The 21,156-nt window shown below is 40.7% G+C and overlaps 1 protein-coding gene across 1 annotated transcript in view; it reads right to left on the bottom strand.

Moving 5' to 3' along the window:
- Window positions 1-4,693: 4,693 nt before the first annotated feature.
- TGFBR1 (transforming growth factor beta receptor 1) overlaps window positions 4,694-21,156 on the bottom strand; it is a 33,638-nt gene continuing 17,175 nt past the window's right edge. Inside the window, exons 2-9 of the mRNA XM_056857466.1 lie at window positions 17,596-17,847; window positions 16,597-16,839; window positions 12,270-12,500; window positions 11,550-11,717; window positions 8,463-8,619; window positions 5,608-5,732; window positions 5,390-5,520; window positions 4,694-4,959 (exon numbers count right to left, since the gene is read on the bottom strand). Coding sequence (XP_056713444.1) covers window positions 4,834-4,959; window positions 5,390-5,520; window positions 5,608-5,732; window positions 8,463-8,619; window positions 11,550-11,717; window positions 12,270-12,500; window positions 16,597-16,839; window positions 17,596-17,737 — 1,323 coding nt within the window. The 5' untranslated portion in view covers window positions 17,738-17,847 and the 3' untranslated portion in view covers window positions 4,694-4,833. The remainder of the gene's footprint in view (window positions 4,960-5,389; window positions 5,521-5,607; window positions 5,733-8,462; window positions 8,620-11,549; window positions 11,718-12,269; window positions 12,501-16,596; window positions 16,840-17,595; window positions 17,848-21,156) is intronic.

The raw sequence follows: 21,156 nt of genomic DNA, 5'->3' as shown, positions 1-21,156 counted from the left end.
TTGACACCTAGGGGGGATTTAAAAAGTAGTTTGTGATATGGCATGGATTTGCTATACAAAGTGATGAAAATGTTAAAATCCAGCAAGACCCCTGAATGAGTCTGGGCAGCTTTTTAGACCACAACCTAAAATTTAAAATTCACACAGGCTAGTATATCCTTGAGACCAACCTATAACATGAGTAAGAATGTGACATAATTCAACCTTATTTCTCCCAAAACAACACAGACTCATATATCTATTAAAAAAGAAAATCTGTCATTGCTTTATTCTTTTCTACTGTAGTGTTAGCACTTAACAATAATTATCACTCATCTATTATTATTTACAATTCACTGATGTGTACTCTACTAATACATAATTATCAGGCATATACGGGGGAAATGAACAACTCAGTAAGGCTTTAAAAGTGACACTTATCAGTACTGAATCTCAAACTCTATCATCCAAAATGTAAAAAACAAAATGTATACATGATTACCCACATAGCTCTGGAAATGCTGGTGCTACATTGACAAAACAGCGAACATATTTTTTAAAAAATACAACATGGAAATAAAAGTATGCAATTTGGGCACAAGACAAAATACACAGTGACTCGATCCAGGGCCTTTTTAAACATCCAAGTGCTACAACGTGCACATAGCTCCCACACAGGTAAAGCTCTCCCAGTGAGTTCACCATGGAGGCACACATCCATATAAGAGCACATCAAAATGGAGGCCTCTGGGGAAAACTTGCCATACCTTGGTGAGTGCTCCAAGTGACATCCAAGCACATGCTAAGCTTTGGATCACAGCCAGTTAAGTACCAGAAAAGTTGGAAATTTATTGGCTTTAACACCCCTATTTTAATAGACAGGAAATTACCAACTTTGAGAATGTTCTGAAAAACATATTAAACTTTATATACAAATGAGGTAAATGTACCTTGGTCTTTTGTAGAGGTAATTTATGTTTAAAGCAACTGACATATTGAATGTTTTTTTTTACATGTAACACAATTCATATACCATTGTAACCACTTTAATGGTGAACTATTAACAACGGGCTAACTACAAATGAAACCCATGGCACCCAACTGATAAACCATTATTTTGTCAGAGTAGCTTTTTGCTACACTTGACTGAATTTGCCAGACTATGCCATTGTCATATATATGTATGAACATCGCAAACAAACATGGTGCGAAACGCTACCAAGATCTAGACAGGCAAATTAAAATGTATGATAAAAGGCTCTCTATGCTCAAGGGTCCCTGACAAATGCTGATAATCCAAGAAATGCATCCAAGACTTTTGAGTAACAGAACTTGCATATTGTTTTTTGTATGTTGTCATATGACTGTGATCTGAACTGAAACTTTAATGCTATTAAGAAAACAAACTTGATAAAAACCTGTCAAGTAAAGGTACCCTATGTGAATATTTACAACAACAACAACAACTGTTTCTTTGCAACAGTATTATACCAGAAATAGTTTTGGTATGTTCTTAAAATGATATAAATGTTTGTGTCACGCCGCGCCTCGTCCCCAGCAATCCCCGGGGTCTCTGCCCTGGAGGGGGGGGGGCGGAGGAGCCTCCTCGGCCTCAGACCAGTCCGAGGGAGAATCAGAACTCTCCTCCCCCTCGGACGCAGCCAGGTTGTCGAGAATCAGCTCAACCTCTCCCACCTCTTGCTGCAATCCTCCCCGGCCGAGGCTCCTCTCTGGCCTTATATCCTTTCCAGGCCAGAGAGGTCCCGCCCCTGACCTCCCCCCAGCCTGCCCCCGGAAGTCCCAAATAAGGGCCTCAGTTTGCCCCCGTGGGAGGACGTCGAGCCGCAGGCCGGCAAGCTCTTCCCAGCCTTGCCCACACCCTGCCGAAGCCCAGCTGTTGCGCGGGGCGGGGCTCGGCGACGCGCGTCATTCTGGCCGCGTCCGACGCTGGGGCTTGGCGGCCGGCCTCGCCGATCCCTGGAGGGCTTGCCTTCTTGCTGTCTCGCCGGGAGCCTTGGGAGAAAGAAAAAGGTGAGGCGCCGTCGCAGGGCCTGCCCCCGGAGGGGTGGGCACCTCCGCAGCTTTTCACCGACGCCCCCGTGGGGGGGGGGGAATCCCCATTGGGGAATCTGGTGGGGCCGGAGTATGGCCCGGGTGGCTCCTGGAAGGGCCCGTCCCGGGACAGTTTGAGTGCTTAAATAATTTTGAGTGCTGAAATATTTTGGTCCCATTGGGTTCCCAAGAGCAGAACATTACAATCTTTTAAAAATACTAATGCGCCTGGGTGAGCATATAAAAGACCTATGTTTGACTTTACACTGGCAAAATATTAAAAAAATTCAAGGTAATATATACACTCATTCATCAGACATTGCCAAACAATGGAAAACATATGAATACAATTCAAGTTATGTCACAGCCCCAGCCACAAATAGCTGTATACAGTTTTCACGATATGAAATTTGCATTTTGCAAAGCCTATTTTAAGAATTCAAATTAATCTCACAATTAAATATCATGTGTTTGCAGTGATCTTTTTATAAATCGCACAATTATGGAAGTTTAATAGACTGAAAAATCAATTTTGGCTTGAGAGAATTATGAATCATCAAGATGATGAACAGCAGCGGTATAGTTAGCTATAATTATTTCCATCCTTCACCTCCGCAAAACTGACTGCAATTCAGAATAGATTCTAACTTTTAATTCATAAATGGGTTAAATAAAGACAAACCTCTCAGACTCCTCTTGCTTGCCACCTCATTTAAGTTTTAAAACTAGTTTCTTGTTTTTTCTTAAATGCAATTGTTTTGAAAATAGTAGCAACCTAATGTGAGTCGTAATATATGCAAATCAAAGTAAGAAAATTACACCTTGACATGTACATACCATGCATATTTTTCAGTATTCTAGATTTCAACAGCAAGTACTCTTGGGGCTTTTCATTCATTATGAAAAATAAACCAATTTAATGGATGTCCACATTTTATACAGCCCATTCCTGAGCTGTGGGGTGGAGGCAGCCTGACCCTTGTACCAGGGTGCCGTGGAGCTGCACGGAGCTCCACTATCGCTGCAGCCTCTCTGGGATCTAAATCCCGGAAGAGAACTGTGGTGCCAGCGTGAGAGGGGGCGTTCCCAGGGGCGGAGCTGAGTTTAGTCAGCTTCCTCACCCCTTCCAGCCCGGAAACGCCCCCTGAAGAAACAGCAGTGCTGTGCCAGTTTTTTGTTGGCAGCATCGCTGTTTTCAACAGGACTATTTTCAACGGGGCTATTTTCCCCATTTTCTAATTTTTCTTTTTTTTAAAAAAGGTATTTTTTCACCTTGCAGCAGCCAGGAAACCTCTTTGGAGGTGCTGCGGTGGCACCTCAGCCACGCTGTCTCCAGCCACTGCAAGGCTCAGGAATGAACTGATAGTTAACTGTGTGTCGAGTATGCTGAGAAAACACCAATTTCCAGTTGTCACTTAATAACAGAGGCCACAAGCAAGAGAAGTTCAGAGGAAAACCACGGGCTGTACAAAATGAGGTGGAACTTAATGCCTCCCTGCCCCCAACCTAGACAGATGCAACTATCGTGGACTCCAACAACAGAAGGAAGGAGCTCAAATTCCAGTCCAACACCTCTAACGTATAGCTGGCCCTGTCAGTGCCAAACCACCTGTTAATTGATATGCATATTGAACTGATCCAGCAAAATTTCCACATGGCAGCCCCAGAAGCTACAAAAACTCCAGTTTTGCACATGTGGACTGTCTCCAGGAAGGCTACCCACACACAAAAACATGTTTACCCACATGCCTCAATCTTGCAAAAGCATGGAGACAGCTGATTTGTTAACAAAGCCCTGTTGTGAAAACAGATAAGGTCTATGGAGAAAACAAGGTGGCATTAGAGAGGTAAAATTTATTTAACAGATTAGTCCTCATATCAAATTTTAAAAGAATCTTAAAGCACTCTTTGTAAGAGTTTAACTTAATTGAAAACTGTTGCAGACACCATAACTCATTCTGATGTACAACTGAGACAATATTATTGAATTTACTTGTATGCTATTTAAATTCCTATAGAATTAGAGAGATTTTGGTAAAAAAAAAAAAGGAATTCCACATGTGAGTATGAAATCCTTTTAACTAGGAACCATGGTATTTAGCATCATTATACAAGCACCAAAGACTTTGCTTGTCCCTACTGAATTGCATTAAGATTAAGAAGTGGCACTTATTGGTACAGTACAATCTACTGTATTTTGAAGGCATGTAATGTTTTGAAGCAAAATAACCGAAACAGTATACAAAATATAATTGCATATGTTGTGTATGTTCCTCCAGATGAATGAGGTCATGTCTGTAAATCCTGACAGAAATGTCCAATAGGGTGTAGTCTTAGTAGCCAGGGAAAAAACCCCAATATACCATCCGAATTGAAGAAGAATCGAAGAGTGGTTCAGAATATATAGTATACCATCATGAACAAAGCAAAAAGCTTAAAAAAAACACTTCAAGAAATCCTTCAATGCGCTGTATAAATAGTGTACACCAGCTCCTTTATCTTAAGCATATTCTTCATGTTCTCAACACAAGTAGCAGAGACTGGCATTAGCCTTGACACAGTACTGAAGCTAGACTACACAAAGTTTGTGAGTGCCCTGGAAAAAAAAGAGGTGTTCATAGTGCACCATAAGAATCCACATCCACAGAAATCCTTGGGCTAATCACTGATCTTCCTATGTTGTATAAAAAGGCAGCCATATCCTTCTGTTCCCTCAGTGAGGTAGAACAATCAGCCTTCTCAATACCCAAACTAAGTGCAGACATGGACCTTTAAGAGTTTCCTTCAGTAGCACCTCCAAATTTACATTTTTATGCCTTCTTGCTGGCTGAGCTGTGACAGTGTTTTCTTTATACGTAAAGCTGTTAGCCTTGCTGCACCATTGGCATACCAACATTCTCGCATAATCTTGGCCATTACTCGTAATGCCTAGAAGGAAAGAAACAAACTCTGGTCAGCGTGCCACAGGGTCTCAGAAATCACATTTTTGTACCACAGCGAGCCAGCATAAGCATAAATTATCAACTGCATCCATAAATCTAAAGGCATACAGTGAATCCATCTTCTTCAAGGAGACACGGAAGCTCTCAAAGTTCATTTTCAGCAAGAATACACATACAAATTGCTTTAAGTAGTTCAAAGAATATGAACTTCAATAAAGAAGAAAATGCTGTCAAGTTGCAATCAATTCATGGCGACCCCATCGATGGGGTGTTCTAGGCAAGAGATGAGCAGACGCCCCTTGCCTTTGCTTTCTTCACACAGCAATTCCAGTCTTCCCTGAAGGTCTCCCACCCACATACTGACCATGGCCAACCCTGCTTAGATCCAAACTTCAATACTTCAAGAAAAATCTCACCTCACAGCTCTGCCATCTGTTTGGGATATTGGGTCGTAACTTCTGTTCACAAACAACTTTCCTCATTTCTTCAACTGAAGGATCAGAAGGGACTAAGTCATAATATGGTAACTGGTAGTCTTCATGAATTCCTGAGAATGTTGGAACAAAGATGTATCTTACAGATCGTGTTAGGACAGTTACAAAGTCAATTCTGTTCTACTCTGGTTTGTACTTACCACCAATTGAACATCGGCGAGCTATTTCCCAGAACACTAACCCCATTGCATAAATATCTGCTCTTTTGAAAGATTCAAAATGTTTCATATTTATAGAGTCATCGAGTACTTCAGGGGCCATGTACCTATCAAAATAAAAACAATGTGCATTATTTACAACACAGAGCTTTTTCAATATAGCTATCCTGGAGCAGCTACACATACTGAGCCAATTTACAGGAAAGCTTGAATTGATAAGAAAATGTTGACTGATAAAGTGTTCTCTGAGCAGAAAACTCTCAAAATCTTATTGGCAGGGGTTGACCAAATAATTACTGTTTCTGAGGTGAAGTTTCTGTTTTGCACAGAAAATATGGCGGCGATAATGCCCAGTGCATAATTTACCCAGATTCTAACCTTTTAACTGTTAGATATATAGGACAAGTGATGCATGGAAAGATTTTGTGTATATAATTAATTTTATGATACTGCTTTTATTTGTTTTATGTGTTTTGATCTGCTTCTGAGTGGCCTGAGGGGCGTAATAATAAAACTGAACTCTACTGAGCCAATTCAGAAAGTTAACTAACTAAAGCATTATACACACTGAAAGCCTCATGAACTACTGATCTAAATCGGCTTTTTATTCAAAACTGCATCTCAGCAACCAACTATAGTAATAGTTCATTTATTTATTTAGATTTCTACCCCATTCTCCCTGGCCCATGTTACCTATTTATTTGTATTAATTTTAGTGAGACAGAAGAAAAACACACTGGCCCACATTTCAGAGCTTGCTTTATACAGTCAAAACCCATTCATCCTCTCATTTACCTACAAATTCTTAGATGACTGTGAGGCAATGAAGCCACTTAACACAATGGTTGCAGAGTTGGCAGCCAGTCATGTGGGAAGGAATAATCATCTGACTCTATGTCCCCTAGCACCTGAGCATACAGATTTCTTTAGCATAAGATAATGGAGAAATACTACCCCGGCGCCTTCAATCAATCTTTATTACAAACAGTCATAGACCAGCACAGATCTTCACAATTTTCCATCAGAAGCCCTTAGTATTATACTCTAACTACAGGTTTACACAAACTATAAATTAGTTATTTACCCAGTTATTACCACAGTGCCTTACCCTAGACCAGGGGTCGGCAAACTCATTAGTCAAAAGAGCCAAATATCAACAGTACAACGATTGAGATTTCTTTTGAGAGCCAAATTTCTTAAACTATATAGGTAGGTACACTGTTTATTAACTTAATAAACTTTAATTAAAGTTTTAAGTCTTAATTAAACTATAGATACACTGAATAAAACTTGATATCATACTTAATAGTGATCTTATTTATTGATAAAAATTAAATTGTAAGTCCCTGCCATTTCCCCCTCCACGTCTGGAGGCCTGGTCTACCACCATAAAAGCCTATTGGTAGACCTGGCCTCCGGCTGAATCCCATTGGGAGGCCAGGTCTACCCATTGGCTTTCTTGGCAGTAGACCTGGCCTCCGGAGGCCCATAGAAGCCAATTGGTAGACCTGGCCTCTGAAGGGGGACTTTTCCCCTCCTCGGAGTCCAGGTCTACTGCCAAGAAAGCCAGTGGGTAGACATGGCCTCCCAATGGGACTCAGCCGGAGGCCAGGTCTACCAAAGGAAGCCCGCCCCGCCCAACAGCTGATAGGCGGGGGGGGGCAGGAACCGCTGAGCCGCCCACCCAGCAATCGCGCAGCTAGAGGGGAGGGATGGCTTTAGCCTCCCAACCATTGAGGGTAAGGGAAAGGGGGACCCAGCCATTCTCCACGGTGGGGGGAGAATGGCTGGGTCCCCCTTTCAGGCGCGCCGGCTCGGAAGCCCAGCTGCCGGCGCAAGCGGGCACGAGAGCAGGGGCTCCGAACCAAGTTCGGAGAGCTGCACTCAACGGGCCAAAGAGCTCCATGCGGCTCGGGAGCCGCAGTTTGCAGACCCCTGCCCTAGACAACAGCTATGGAAAGACAAGGGAACATTCAACTTTATTGAGTCAGGGCCTGAAAGCTTGAAAGGTTGTCTAGTATCTCTCTGGCCACTAGAGTGCGCTATAAAACTGCAAGCAAAAGTAAAAAGTCCACAGAGAAAAATAAAGGGAAGATTTATGCCTTGTTCTCACTAACAACAGAAAAAGTGGAAATGTGTCTGGACTACACAAATTCAGATTTGCAGGCAGAGGTTCGTGTGATGGCATGCTTCTCCAGACCAAAACAATCCCTGCTCATGGAAGACTGGCTTCCCAAGGAAAATCTAGGCTTCTTTCAAACATTTAAGTTATATGAATGGACTGTTTTCCCAAGTTTTTTCTTTTTGGTATGGAAGAACATTCCATCGTATCAACTCACACCTGTAGTCTCAAGTGGTAGACTGGTTTTCCATTTAATCTGCTATTTGAGAGAACAAAGCCTACACACAGCCACAACAGCTCAACCACCTAACTGTCCTCAGACACTGAGATGGCTGTGGAAAAAGCAGACGCCTTCTTTCTCCAGGGACACAGGCATTTTTCAACCACTCAATGTAGTGTCACAGGGGGAGGGTACTACCCACCCATTCTAAATAATATGCTAGACAGATGACATAAAATAGACAAAAGATGTCTGTTACATCTGTACCCTGGCCTTTATCTAACAGCTTGCAGCAGCTGGACCCAAGTAGGTTAGGGTGTGCAACAGTCAACTTCACCCCCAAATGGGGATTTTAATCTAGGTTTCTCACTTTGAAACCCAAGAAGATCTGGTTTCCACAGACCCTGGAGGGATCCTGCACACCTGCCTCCAAATTTAGAACCATGATTATGAGCCTTCTTATAATAAATAATTGTTTTAAGATAATTATCTTACCTTTTTGTTCCCACTCTGTGGTTTGGTGCAATATCTATTGTGTCTGTAGCTGAATCATGCCTTACTGCCAGACCTAAATCTGCAATACAGCATGTTCCATTTTTCTTTACTAATATATTTTTTGATTTCAAATCTCTGTGAGCAATAGCTGGTTTTCCTGCAAGAAATCACACAAACAATATGTTATAAACAGAAATGTCTTACATGATTATACCCTTAAATTCAAGTTCCGTGTTAAATTTTGGCTTGTTTCTGGTATCAAATTAAGCAACTTGCCATAACCATACTCCCAAATCTGTGGACGCTTTTGAAAACTTGTAAAGGCTATCACAGAGTGAGTGGAATGACAAATATATGAAATAACCTATACAACATAAAAACAAACTAGAATGCTGAGATAACATAAAGCTCTTTAAATGCTTAGGGAAAGTGCTTTAAAATTATTGTTACTGCAGTTACTACTACGAACAAAGGCCTTGTGCTTTCTCATCCTGAAGCCGGATCAATCTGATAATCTAAGAAGAAAGAATAAGGTCCCATTCACTGCACTGATACAGTGCTGAGGCATGTTCTTTGAGTTCCAGTGGCTGTATGAGACACCCACGACTCAGTAAAGTCCATGTTAGGTTGCCAGGTACAGTTCGCATGAACACATGAAGTTGCCTTCTACTGAATCAGACCCTTGGTCCAACAAAGTCAGTATTGTCTACTTGGACTGGCAGCTGCTCTCCAGGGTCTCAGGCAGAGGTCTTCCACATCACCTACTTGCCAAGTCCCTTTAACTGGAGATGCCGGGGATTGAACCTGGGACCTTCTGCATGCCAAGCAGATGCTCTGCTACTGAGCCATGGCCCCTCCCCAATCAAGAGATGGACTGTTTCTTTAGTTACTGAAGCATCCACATGGAGAGGTACTATACGGTACCAGCATCTTCCTGCATCTTCCATTCTAGTTCTTGAGTATCCCTTTTGTCCACCTTTGTCTATTGCCTATTGTACCAAGGATTCTATCACATTTAGATGCCTCCCTATAAAGAACCCTCTATAGCATACAGAGCTCCAATCTCCTCCCTTTTATCCACCCAACAGCCCTCAGGGAGATTAGGCAGAAAGCGACTGGCCCACAATCAGCCAGCAACCAGGTCTCCCGGTTCTACTCCAACAACTGAACACTAACCCACCGTGGCTCGCTAACTGTACCCCACAACTAGATAAAAACAGCAGATGAGTTGGCTGTTGGGGAAAGTGAACTTCTGACTCACCCCACTTCACTGCTCTGGGTCTGGCAATCTCAATATCAGTTGAAGTACCGACTTGTACTTTTTTATTGGATGTAATCACAGCTTAGTGAATGGAAATGTATCCATACAACTGTGGAGAGGAATTTAATGAAAAGACCAATTCCTCTGCTGATGTTCAGAGACTATTTATGTATTAAAATTTATATACCTCCTTTCCTCATGGTTCAAGGCAGCTTAAGAACATTTTCAGTTTAAAACCAAAAATAAAATGGGGAATTGGGCCACTGAAACCACCTCAAAAGCCCTGGCAAAGAGGCAGGCCTTGCAGCACATCCTGAAGATCTCCACGGAGGGGGCTCCTCTACCCTCTTAGGGAGCCTATTCCACAGAGTCAGAGCCATGATGGGAAAGGCCTGGACTCAGGTTGATGCCAGACAGGCCACCTTAAGTGGTGGGATAGCCAACAGGTGGCTGCCTTGGTGTGCAGGAACAGTAGACTCAGGATGGACAAAAGGCAATACTTGTTTACACAGAGTGAGATTAAAATGTGGAATTTACTGCCAGAGGATGTAGTGATGGCCACAGGCATAAATGGCTTTAAAAGGGGTTAGATAGATTCATGGAGGATAGGTTTATCAGTGGCTTCTAGCCACGGTGTTTAAAGGGAACCTCCATGTTCAGAGGCAATCTACCTCTAAATATCAGTGCCAGGAGGCAACACTGGGGGGAGGCCTTGGCCTCTATGCCCTGTTACTTACCCTCCACAGGAACCAGTTGGCCATTGTGTGAGACAAGATGCTGGACTACTTGGACCACTGGTCTGATCCAGCAGGACTATTCTGATGTTCTTATATGGAAGAAGACGGACATACAGGAGGAGACGGACCTTCAAATGTGGGTCCCAGGCCATGAAGGGCTTTAAAGATCATACCCAACACCTTGAACTGAACTCAGAAACAGACTGGCAGTCATGTAGCTGTTTCAAAATGGGCAACACATGTTCCCTGTGTCTGGCCCCTGAGAGCAGTCTGGCTGCCGCATTCTGGACCAGTTGTAACTCCCAGGTTGTCTTCAAGGGCTACATACATAAATCTGGGAGGCACTTGAGGAGCACATGCATTTGATGTGGCCTTGTTTCTTATGGCCCACAGAAAAAGTGGTGTTGGAGGAGAGTGTTACTCTCCTCAGTTACATGGACTGCCAAAAAAACAAATCAGTGGGTTATAGACCAAATCAAGCCTAAACTGACCCTAGAAGCTAAAATGACTAAACTGAGGCTATTGTATTTTGGTCACATTATGAGAATGCAAGAGTCACTAGAAAAGACGGTCATGCTAGGAAAAGTTGAGGGCAGAAGGAAAAGAGGAAGACCCAACAAGAGATGGATTGACTCAATAAAGGAAGCCACGGCCCTCAATTTGCAAGACCTGAGCAAGGCTGTCAAAGATCGGACATTTTGGAGGACATTGATTCATAGGAGTTGCCATGAGTCGGAAGTGACTTGATGGCACTTAACACACACACACACACAGAAAAAGAAATCTATAACTGAAATTAGCCAAGCAAAAGTTGGGGATGTGTGTGTTTGTTTTGTGAAAATTGAAAATAAAAGCAAAGGGAAACTGACCAAAATTGTTGTAAGTACAGAGTTAAGAGGGGAAAAGAAATGAGAATATATACAACACATTAGATTTGAAAATGAACACTTATTGATTGATTAATGTACTTTACCAGATTGGATATTCTTTGAGAGCAAAACCTGAGCTTCATATAAAGTTTTTCCTTCTTAGCTTGTTCATTAACTATTAAGCTATATTCCAAGCAGCAGATTCCATGTAGTAAGTTACCTTGAGTGCCAACAATTTCCATGTGAAGATGTGCGAGTCCACTGGCAGTAGACAAAGCCAGTTTTATCATGCCTTCCACAGTAACTGTGTACCTGTTCAGGTAATCAAAGAGAGATCCATGCTCATGGTAATCTGACACCAACCACAGTTGTGTCCATGTGCCGTTATCTGAAAAACAGAAATATCATTAAGTGTTTTATTTTAAGCAAAAACAAAATCCCAACAACCCATATCTAGTCAGCATTTCATTCAACTATGAATAGAAAGTACTGTACATCTACATGGAACAAGAAATGGCAGAGGCTGCAATTCTACACAGTGTTAAGATACTTAAATTCCATCTGATATCAATCAGATTTACACAGCCGACAGATGCAGTACTGACAATGCAGGTTATATGCTTTTGAGACCAGAATCCTTGGAAGCCAGAGAAATATTCTTTGATCACTCATTACTTGGCTTACCAGTCACTGGTAGCATTTTACACAAGACAGAGGAATTTATTCTTCACTGCAAGTATCTGAATCTTCACCGCAGTTGAAGAATGGTAGCAATTCTCTTCTGTTCTAAGAAATTTAGGACTCATTCATGTAGTACCTTATCTGGCATTATTCTTGAATCATGCCAATACTCATAATTTCTCACTTATGATATGCAAAGACTACTAACTGGATGGCATCATGATTTTTAGAAGCAAAGCAAATCAGGAATCTTCCTAACCTTTATTGTCTGCAGCTATAAATCCAAGAATATTTTCATGACGTAGCATAACAGTCTGGTAGATTTCTGCCTCACGAAACCAGGAGCGTTCTTCTCTTGAGGAAAAAATTTTCACTGCAACTTCTTCTCCTCTCCATTTCCCTCGCCAGACTTCTCCAAAGCGACCCTTTCCAATACTTTCTTGCAGTACAATTGTTCTTGCAATTGTCCTTTGGACAAGTAATGGTAAACCTACAAAATTAAGAGTTGTTTTGTAATTAATGGCAAAGACATTTCAAGCTTGAGCAATTGATAAAAAAATGTGACTCTAAAGTTATCAGTCATTCCACAAAAGAGTCACTTGAATTTCGGCAACCTTTTGGCATGGTGACTAGCAAGCAGCAGCGGCTTTTTCACCAAAAAATATACTGACTTACAATAAGCTTATACATGGCAGTTATTTGTTAAGCGACGTACTGAAGAAGTAAACTACGAAACAGTACAATTTCTAGAAGACCGTCTACTACAGCACTTACTGTACTACAAAGAGAGAGTGCCTGTGCAAAGCTACGAACTTATTCAGAGACTTTGTTCATGTTAATTTTAATGCATAGTATATCGTCTTAGATTGATTGCAATAGAGAACTTGTATATGTCAATTTCAGCCTGCAATACAATGTAATTATTTAATGCATGATTGCATGGTACACATTGTGGTTTTTGGTTTTTTTTGCTTCCTATGCTGATTTAAGGATGTAACATTTAAACCACATTTAAACTATGGAATTTGGTCCTTATCTGTGTGTGTTAAGTGCCGTCAAGTCGCTTCCAACTCATGGCGACCCTATGAATCAATGTCCTCCAAAATGTCCTATCTTTGACAGCCTTGCTCAGGTCTTGCAAATTGAGGGTTGTGGCTTCCTTTATTGAGTCAATCCATCTCTTGTTGGGTCTTCCTCTTTTCCTGCTGCCCTCAACTTTTCCTAGCATGACAGTCTTTTCCAGTGACTCTTGCCTTCTCATAATGTGACCAAAATACGATAGCCTCAGTTTAGTCATTTTAGCTTCTAGGGTCAGTTCAGGCTTAATTTGATCTATAACCCACTGATTTGTTTTTTTGGCAGTCCATGGTATCCGTAACACTCTCCTCCAACACCACATTTCAAAGGAGTCTACTTTCTTCCTGTCAGCTTTCTTGATTGTCCACCTTTCACACCCATACATAGTAATAGGGAATATGATGGCATGAATTAACTTAATCTTGGTGGCCAGTAACACATCCTTACACTTCAGAATCTTTTCTAGCTCCTTCATGGCTGCCCTTCCCAGACTCAATCTCCTTCTGATTTCTTGGCTGCAGTCTCCCTTTTGGTTGATGATGGAGCCAAGGAATAGAAAGTCTTCAACAATTTCAATTTCCTCATTGTCAACCTTAAAGTTGGTTAATTCTCCTGTAGTCATTACTTTTGTCTTCTTGATGTTCAGCTGTAGTCCTGCTTTGGCACTTTCTCTTTTAACTTTCAGCAGTAGTCGTTTCAAATCTTCGCTATTTTCTGCCATTAATCATCGGCATATCTCACATTGTTAATGTTCCTCCTTCCAATTTTCACTCCACCTTCATCTACATCTAATCCAGCTTTCCTAATTATATGTTCTGCATATAGATTGAAGAGATAGGGAGATAAAATACATCCTTGTCTGACACCTTTGCCAATTGGAAATCATTCTTTTTCTCCATATTCTGTTCTAACTGTGGCTCTTGTCCAGAGTACAGGTTGCGCATCAAAACGATCAAATGTAGTGGCACACCCATTTCCTTTAAAACCAGCCATAGCTTTCCGTGATCCACACAGTCAAAAGCTTTGCTGTAATCTATGAAACACAAGCTGATTTTCTTCTGAAATTCTCTCGTATGTGCCTGTATCCAACGTATAGTTGCAATATGATCTCTAGTGCCTCTTCCTTTTCTGAATCCAGCTTGAACATCAGGCATTTCTTTGCTGTAAGATTTTGAGCATCACTTTACTTGCGTGAGAAATTAATGCAATGGTCTGATAGTTGCTGCAATCTTTGACATCTCCTTTCTTGGGAATTGGAATGTAAATGGATCGTTTTCAGTCTGTGGGCCATTGTTTTGTTTTCCATATCTGTTGGCATATTCTTGCCAAGATTTTGATGGACTCCATTTCTGTGGCTTGGAATAGCTGTATTGATATCCCATCTGCTCCTGGTGATTTGTTTCTCCCCATTGCTCTCAGTGCAGCTCTCACTTCACTGTATAAAACTGTAGGTTCTTCTTCAAAAGCTTCTTCTTGGTCAGAATCTGTCATCCTTTCATCTCTTCTGTATAATTCTTCAGTGTATTGTTCCCACCTTTTCTTTATTTTGTCCTGTTCAGTTAATTTATTTCCATGCTCATCATTCAGCATGCCTAACCATGCTTTAAATTTCCCTTTGATTTCTTGGATCTTGTGGAACAGGTTGGGGACAGAGGGGTAGAAATGTAATAAAATAAATAAATAAATAGTTCTTCCTTTTTTATTCCCTTCTATTTCTTTACACTGGTTGTTATAATAGTTCTCTTTGTCTCTACGTGCGAGTCACTGGAACATTGCACTTGACTTTTGAATCCGTTTCTGTTACCTTCTACTTTTGATTCTGTTCAAAGATAGACCTTCTCATCTATCTTTGGCAATTTTAAGAGTTTCCTCAGACATCCATCGAGGCTTTTCATTTCTATCTGCTTTCATTCCCTATCTGCTTTTCTATTAATATTGAAGGTTTATGCCTCTGATGGTTATCCTGCTGATATTTTTTACAATTATTGAATAGCCTCCTGTGCCTCATAAAACTAAACTGATCAATGCAAATAACATTCTGTATTATTTCATTTTATACTACTATTATCACAGAGATTTTGTGGTCACCATTAAGCCATGATATAGATCACATAATGGATTTGGACTTGTTTGGCAAACTTTCAGTGTATCATGGGCCCTGACACAGTGCATTCCTGAGGTGGGGGGCTGAAAGTGCTCTGGAGGCGGCATGACCCCGCCACCAGTGTAAGTGGCTTCTTACCATGGAATAAGAGGCACTTATGCTGGTGGTGAGGGCAGGTCCATCAGCGCCTGGGAGCCATGGAGCTGCACAGTGCTCCTCCGATGCCACAGTCTCTCTGGGACCTAAATCCCAGAAGAGAAATGTGGCTCCAGTGTGTTGGGGGGGGGGCATTCCCGGGGGTGGAGCTGACAGCAGTCAGCTTCTAAAGCCCCTCCATTCTGGGAACACCCCCACCAGCAACAGTGTTGCTGCGCCAGGTTTTTCCAGGCGCAGCATTCTTGTTTTCTATGGGGAAAAAGCCCTGTTTTCTTTTTTAAACTTTAAAAAAGGCTTTTTAAAGCCTTGCGGTAGCCGGGGAACCTCTTGGAAGGTGCCGTGGAGGCACGTTGGCAACCCTGTCCCAAGACACCGCAAGGCTCAGGAATGTGCTGTTTCAATTTCTTAAAAATCCCAAATGTTGCTGCTGTCTTCCTAGTTACTTAACTTCCCTCTTCAGAACAGTGTTGGGCAGATGGGTGCTCTGCAGCGTCAGAGGTACACTGAGGCTACCAGCTTCCTTAGACCCAGGAATCTAACTTCTAAACAAGATTTGGCATCAATAATATTTACACCTATGGGTTTCATAATCCCTGGCTACAGATCAACAGTGGAAACAATAGCCTGTTGATCTTAGAAGATCTTTCCAAAATCCACAATTATAGCACTAGGAGAACCTGCAGAACACTACTCAAGAGGTTCTACTCTTTTTTGTGAGCTTGGAGATGATGGGTACTGGTCCCCTTTTCTGTGGAGTCTCCTGCTTGTTTTGGTTTTTTTAAAACCCTCAATATGTATACGAAGCCGGTCAGTGGGAGCCTACAAATATCCAGAGTAAGCAGCCCTGTGTATGACAACTGCACCAGCTCTTTCATACCTTAACCTGAAGGGAGGTTGATGGTCTTGGGCAAGCCACCAAAGCTAAATTGCAGACAATATTTGACTATTTTACTTCACAGTTCATATAAAAATCCAGAGATTTCCTTCTTATATTAAAAAAAATTACATTTAAAATAAAATACATCTATAAACAAAATGTATGTTTCTTATTATCAAGCTACATATTGTACAAGAGATTCTGCCTCTGGCTACAACCACAACTTCTCAGTGATGGAAGTCCTAGGTATTATTTCTACAAAGGCCCTATTTTCCCCATGATATTTAGCAAGCTAAATATTAGTGTATTACTATTCAGCACATTATCTTTTTTTAAAGAACTTAACTAGTATGCATAGAATAACTATACTACCTGATCCAGAGCCTGAAGTAGTCATATCATAAATTAAATCTTTCAAAGTGGTGCCCTCAGATATGAAGGGGCGATCCATGGAAGGATCTTCTTCACTTGGAACACGATGGTGCATGACAGCACGATTATGGCAGATATATAGGATCAACATAAGTGAAATGCAGACAAAACAGACTGGTCCAGCAATAACAGCAGCCAGTTCCACTGGTCCTAAATTAGAAGCAAGCTTTCCTAGTGCAGGACCTACAAGTGGGGAAGAAGAGAGGAGGATAAGACATAAAATGTGTGGAGGAAATCACCTGTCAATCAAACGTGTTATTTTTGATTGTTTGCATGATGGTATACAACTGCACAAGGTTTTGCCCCTCCAATCCTCACAAGCCACACAATGATCACATACAGCCAGCCAAGATCCCACTTCAGTCAAAAAAGGGGACAGAGAGAATCACACGTTCTGTGTGTGAATGACACAGTTTGTTTGAGGAAGGAAATGGAACTGTTTTAAAGGCAGTGCTTCTTGCTCTTCTTGTTTTGTGGTAGAAAGAGAACAAAGGCAAGAAGTTTTAACTGTTTTAAAGTTTAACTGTTTTAAAGGCAGTGCTTCTTGCTCTTCTTGTTTTGTGGTAGAAAGAGAATAAAGGCAAGTTTTCATTTATTTTGATTTATTTTACTTCATTTATACCCTGCCTTTCTCTCCAATGGGAACCCAAAGCTGCTTCCATCGTTTTCCTCTCCTCCGTCATCATCATTTTATCCTCATAAGGTTGGGAGCATGTGACTAGCTCAAGGTCACCCAGAGAGCCTCCCTGGCAGCAGGGAGAGTCGAGCCTGAGTCTCCTAGATCCTAGTCTGACACTCCAACCACTACACCACACTGGCTCCCATGCAGACAGGCTTCAAAATGCCATTTACTGCTCTTCTTTCATCTGAATTTTTATCTTCTCTTGTATATTATACATTGTACATTTTTTAAAACCCTAAAAAAAAAAAAACTTTTACCTGGTGTTGGAATTGGAAGGTCTATTTTATTGCAGAAATCTTTGTCACAGCAATGAGGCACTGTAGTAACTCCTTCACTTGATGAGGGAGCACAAATAAATGGCCTGTCTCTGGGAATAAGATCGATTTTTGCTATGCACATGCTGTTGCGTATGATTTTATCTCCATTCCGTGTCACCGAAGTAATGCAGAGCCCATCTGTTGTGCACGTAAAATTCTCTTTCGCACAAACAAGGCAAACACATTGTAAAGCTGTAACAAAGAAAAGATTTTAATATTAGTTGTGTTAAACAATGTTGAGGCCATGGCATTAAAGTGCTTCTAAAACATGCTTCCTCTATACAGCTACAAATCGCATAATAGTTATGTGTTATGGTGAAGTATCAGACAAAAACCTTAGTCATTCCAGGAATAAAATGGCCAGGATCTCTGAAGAAAAGTAAAGCTTCTATAAGAAGCTTTCTTTCTACCACAGTTGACTTCTAGCTTTCAAAAAAGAAGAGTATTCCAGTCACACTTTCAGATAGTTACAAATAAACAGAATGTAATGGTGAAATTCACAAACAATTAATCAAAATCTAGTCTGAATCATGTCAATGCCCCCTTTAAACCATGCCCCAGATGCTGCTTGCCTCCATTCCTTTCTCCCCCCTCCAGCCATCACCTCTCAATTTGTAAGGTCCACAGCATGAATGCGTGTGGGGGTGTCTGGGGAGAGAGTGTTGTTATCAGGGCACAGTTTTTACCACTTGCTGAGCTACCAGTAAGCAATAAAGCTCTACTTTATTGCTTACTGGTAGATTTGTTGTATTCGGTAGTTTGTTATTGCTTTCTGGTATTGCATGCTGCTTTGAGTCCACATTCAGTAGAGAAACACAGGGTGAAGGTATCCAAGTCAGTCAGTCTATGGCTCAAACCATACCTTAGCCATGAACTCATCAAATTATATTTGGCGAGCCTGGATCTTTGGTAAGGTATAAAATACCGGTATTTTCGGAAATCTGTTAATAAGAAAATCTGCCTCCTGTTTGCAAATGTAATCCATAGCCAAACCTTCATTTATGGTTGTCCTAACACTAAGCATTATTTTCTCTGTGGGGTCACTGGTCAATTTTTTATATGTGGTTGAATCAGATAGTTGTCTTAGATTTTCTTTTAGGTAATCTTCCCTATTCAGTAGAACAATTGCACTTCCCTTGTCCGCTTCTTTAATAATTAAGTTTTTATCATTAGCCAAATTCAAACAGGTGGCAGATTTGCAAACAGGAGGCAGATTTTCTTATTAACAGATTTCCGAAAATACCGGTATTTTATACCTTACCAAAGATCCACAAAGGTTTCCCCCCACCAGGTCGCCCAATAATAGCTGGCATAAATTCTATCACAGACCCCATTGCTCAATTCTTAGAATACCATCTTCATAAATACAGTACAGTAACTCCATCTTATATCTTGGATACTAAGCATTTTATTAATCTTACTGAAAATCTTATTATTCCAGAAAATGCACTACTGGTGACTTTAGATGTTACAGCGCTCTATACGAGTATACCCTTAAATGATGCCAGAAATATTATTGAAAACATTTTAAATGCAAGAGATAATGATATTCTTCCCACTCATTTCATTTTAAATTTGTTAGATTTAGTGCTTGATAATAACATTTTCCGATTCCAAGAACAACTATACATTCAACAACGTGGCGTTGTGATGGGCTGAGCATGCGCCCCTACAATTGCTAATATTTATATGTCCCATTTTGAAAATACCCATATTTATAATAACAACCCTTTTTTTTCCTGTATTAAATTTTTCAAACGTTTTATCGATGACATCTTTCTAATTTTTCAACCTGCAAATAAATTTTTAGAATTTTTAGCATGGCTTAATGATAGAGACCCTGCTATTAAATTTACAGGCACGTCAGATTCCAAAATTGTCAATTTTTTAGATATTACAGTTTATAAGACTCAGGAATCAACTTTGGCAGTCAAACCTTTTAAAAAACCCACAGACAGGGGAGCACTATTGCACTTTAATTTATTCCACCCTGGACATATTAAAAGAAATTTACCATACGGACAATTGTTACGCCTTAAACGCAATGCCACAAATGACAATGATTACCAGGATGCAGCCAAAGGTTTAAATAATACTTTATTGTAGGAATTTCCCAAATTCCATTTTACAACAATGCAAAATCCGTGCGGACAGTGTAGACAGGAAAAAATTACTTACCCTTAAGTCAAATATTAATAACAAAAACAAAGGAACAGGAATCACTGCAGCATTGCAATACAGTCATAAAACCAGGGAAATACAAAAAATCATAAATAAGCACTGGCATTTAGTTAGGGATATTCCAGGTTGCTCCCTTCCTCCGCGTTTTGGGCTACGCAGAACAGGCTCTTTAAGAGACAAACTAACCAATTCTGATTGCACCGTCACACAGCCCTCTGCCCATACTGTCGGCCATTTCAAATGCGGCGACTGCAGCGCTTGTGCACAGGCGCTGCAAGTAAAAGAATTTTGGGACGCAAAAACAGGCTTTAAGTTCACTTTGCGTAATTTTACTAATTGCAACAGTAAATATGTTATTTATGTCGTCAGATACCCTACGTGGGTAAGACAAAGAGAGCTATTAAAGTCCGAATTCAAACATAGGTCCCAAATACGGAACCACAATTTAGAGGCGCCATTAACCGCCCACTACCTAGAAAAGAGGCATCAAGATTTTGAAATGCAATTTTTTGTTGTATGGCAGTATAAGGGCAGATCTTTTTCCGCTACTGATGTAGCTTGGCTCATGTCCAACAAGAGTCCCGATTTATATTTATGTTTAATTCCCTAATACCTAATGGGCTCAATACGTTCATGGACCTATTGAGTTATTTATAATAGTACTATGCAGTTTTAACTTTAATACACGTGGCACTTTAAAAGGCAGGGCACCACTTTTAGTGGTATTACAGTAATGAGCTTGCTTGCTCTGAGACCCTTCTTAATGACGTGGCTCGTTGAGTGATTCAGACATAGGAAAGGTACACTCCTTTAAGCGTTGAATGGTATGTTGTTTTCATTATCTATTTATATATTTATTCTATTTATTAGCACTTTACAACGGATGGCACATTATAGATTCATGCATTTCCCTACAGAATTTTGCACGGAAAGACTGAAGACTTGAGAAAGTTTATACGAAATGGAATTATACCGGATTTCCATTGTACCACGTCATGTTTCCGTTGCCATGTGATGCAATATCTATGAACTCAATTTACAACGTATTTGATATGAACTGAGCCTTTGCGCCGGTATATTCTTATATTTTGTGTTTATTTTGGGATCAATTTTGACCCATTGTCACATATTTGTTGCTCCAGAAGTGTATTTGTATCTTATTTGTTCTCAATACATTCTTCTAATAGCAAGAATTGCATTGTTATTTTCCTATTTTGGAAATATTTGTCTTGTGCCATATTTTGAATTTCATACTCCTGTAAGCACTTGCAAGCCATTCATTTGATTACTACCACCTGGAGGTTGGCAACCACAGGGGAG

The sequence above is a fragment of the Euleptes europaea genome, chromosome 11 (genome assembly GCF_029931775.1).
Source record: "Euleptes europaea isolate rEulEur1 chromosome 11, rEulEur1.hap1, whole genome shotgun sequence".
NCBI lineage: Eukaryota > Metazoa > Chordata > Lepidosauria > Squamata > Sphaerodactylidae > Euleptes > Euleptes europaea.
The sequence above is the reverse complement of the archived record's forward strand: the minus strand, read 5'-3'. Positions and strand labels throughout refer to the sequence as shown.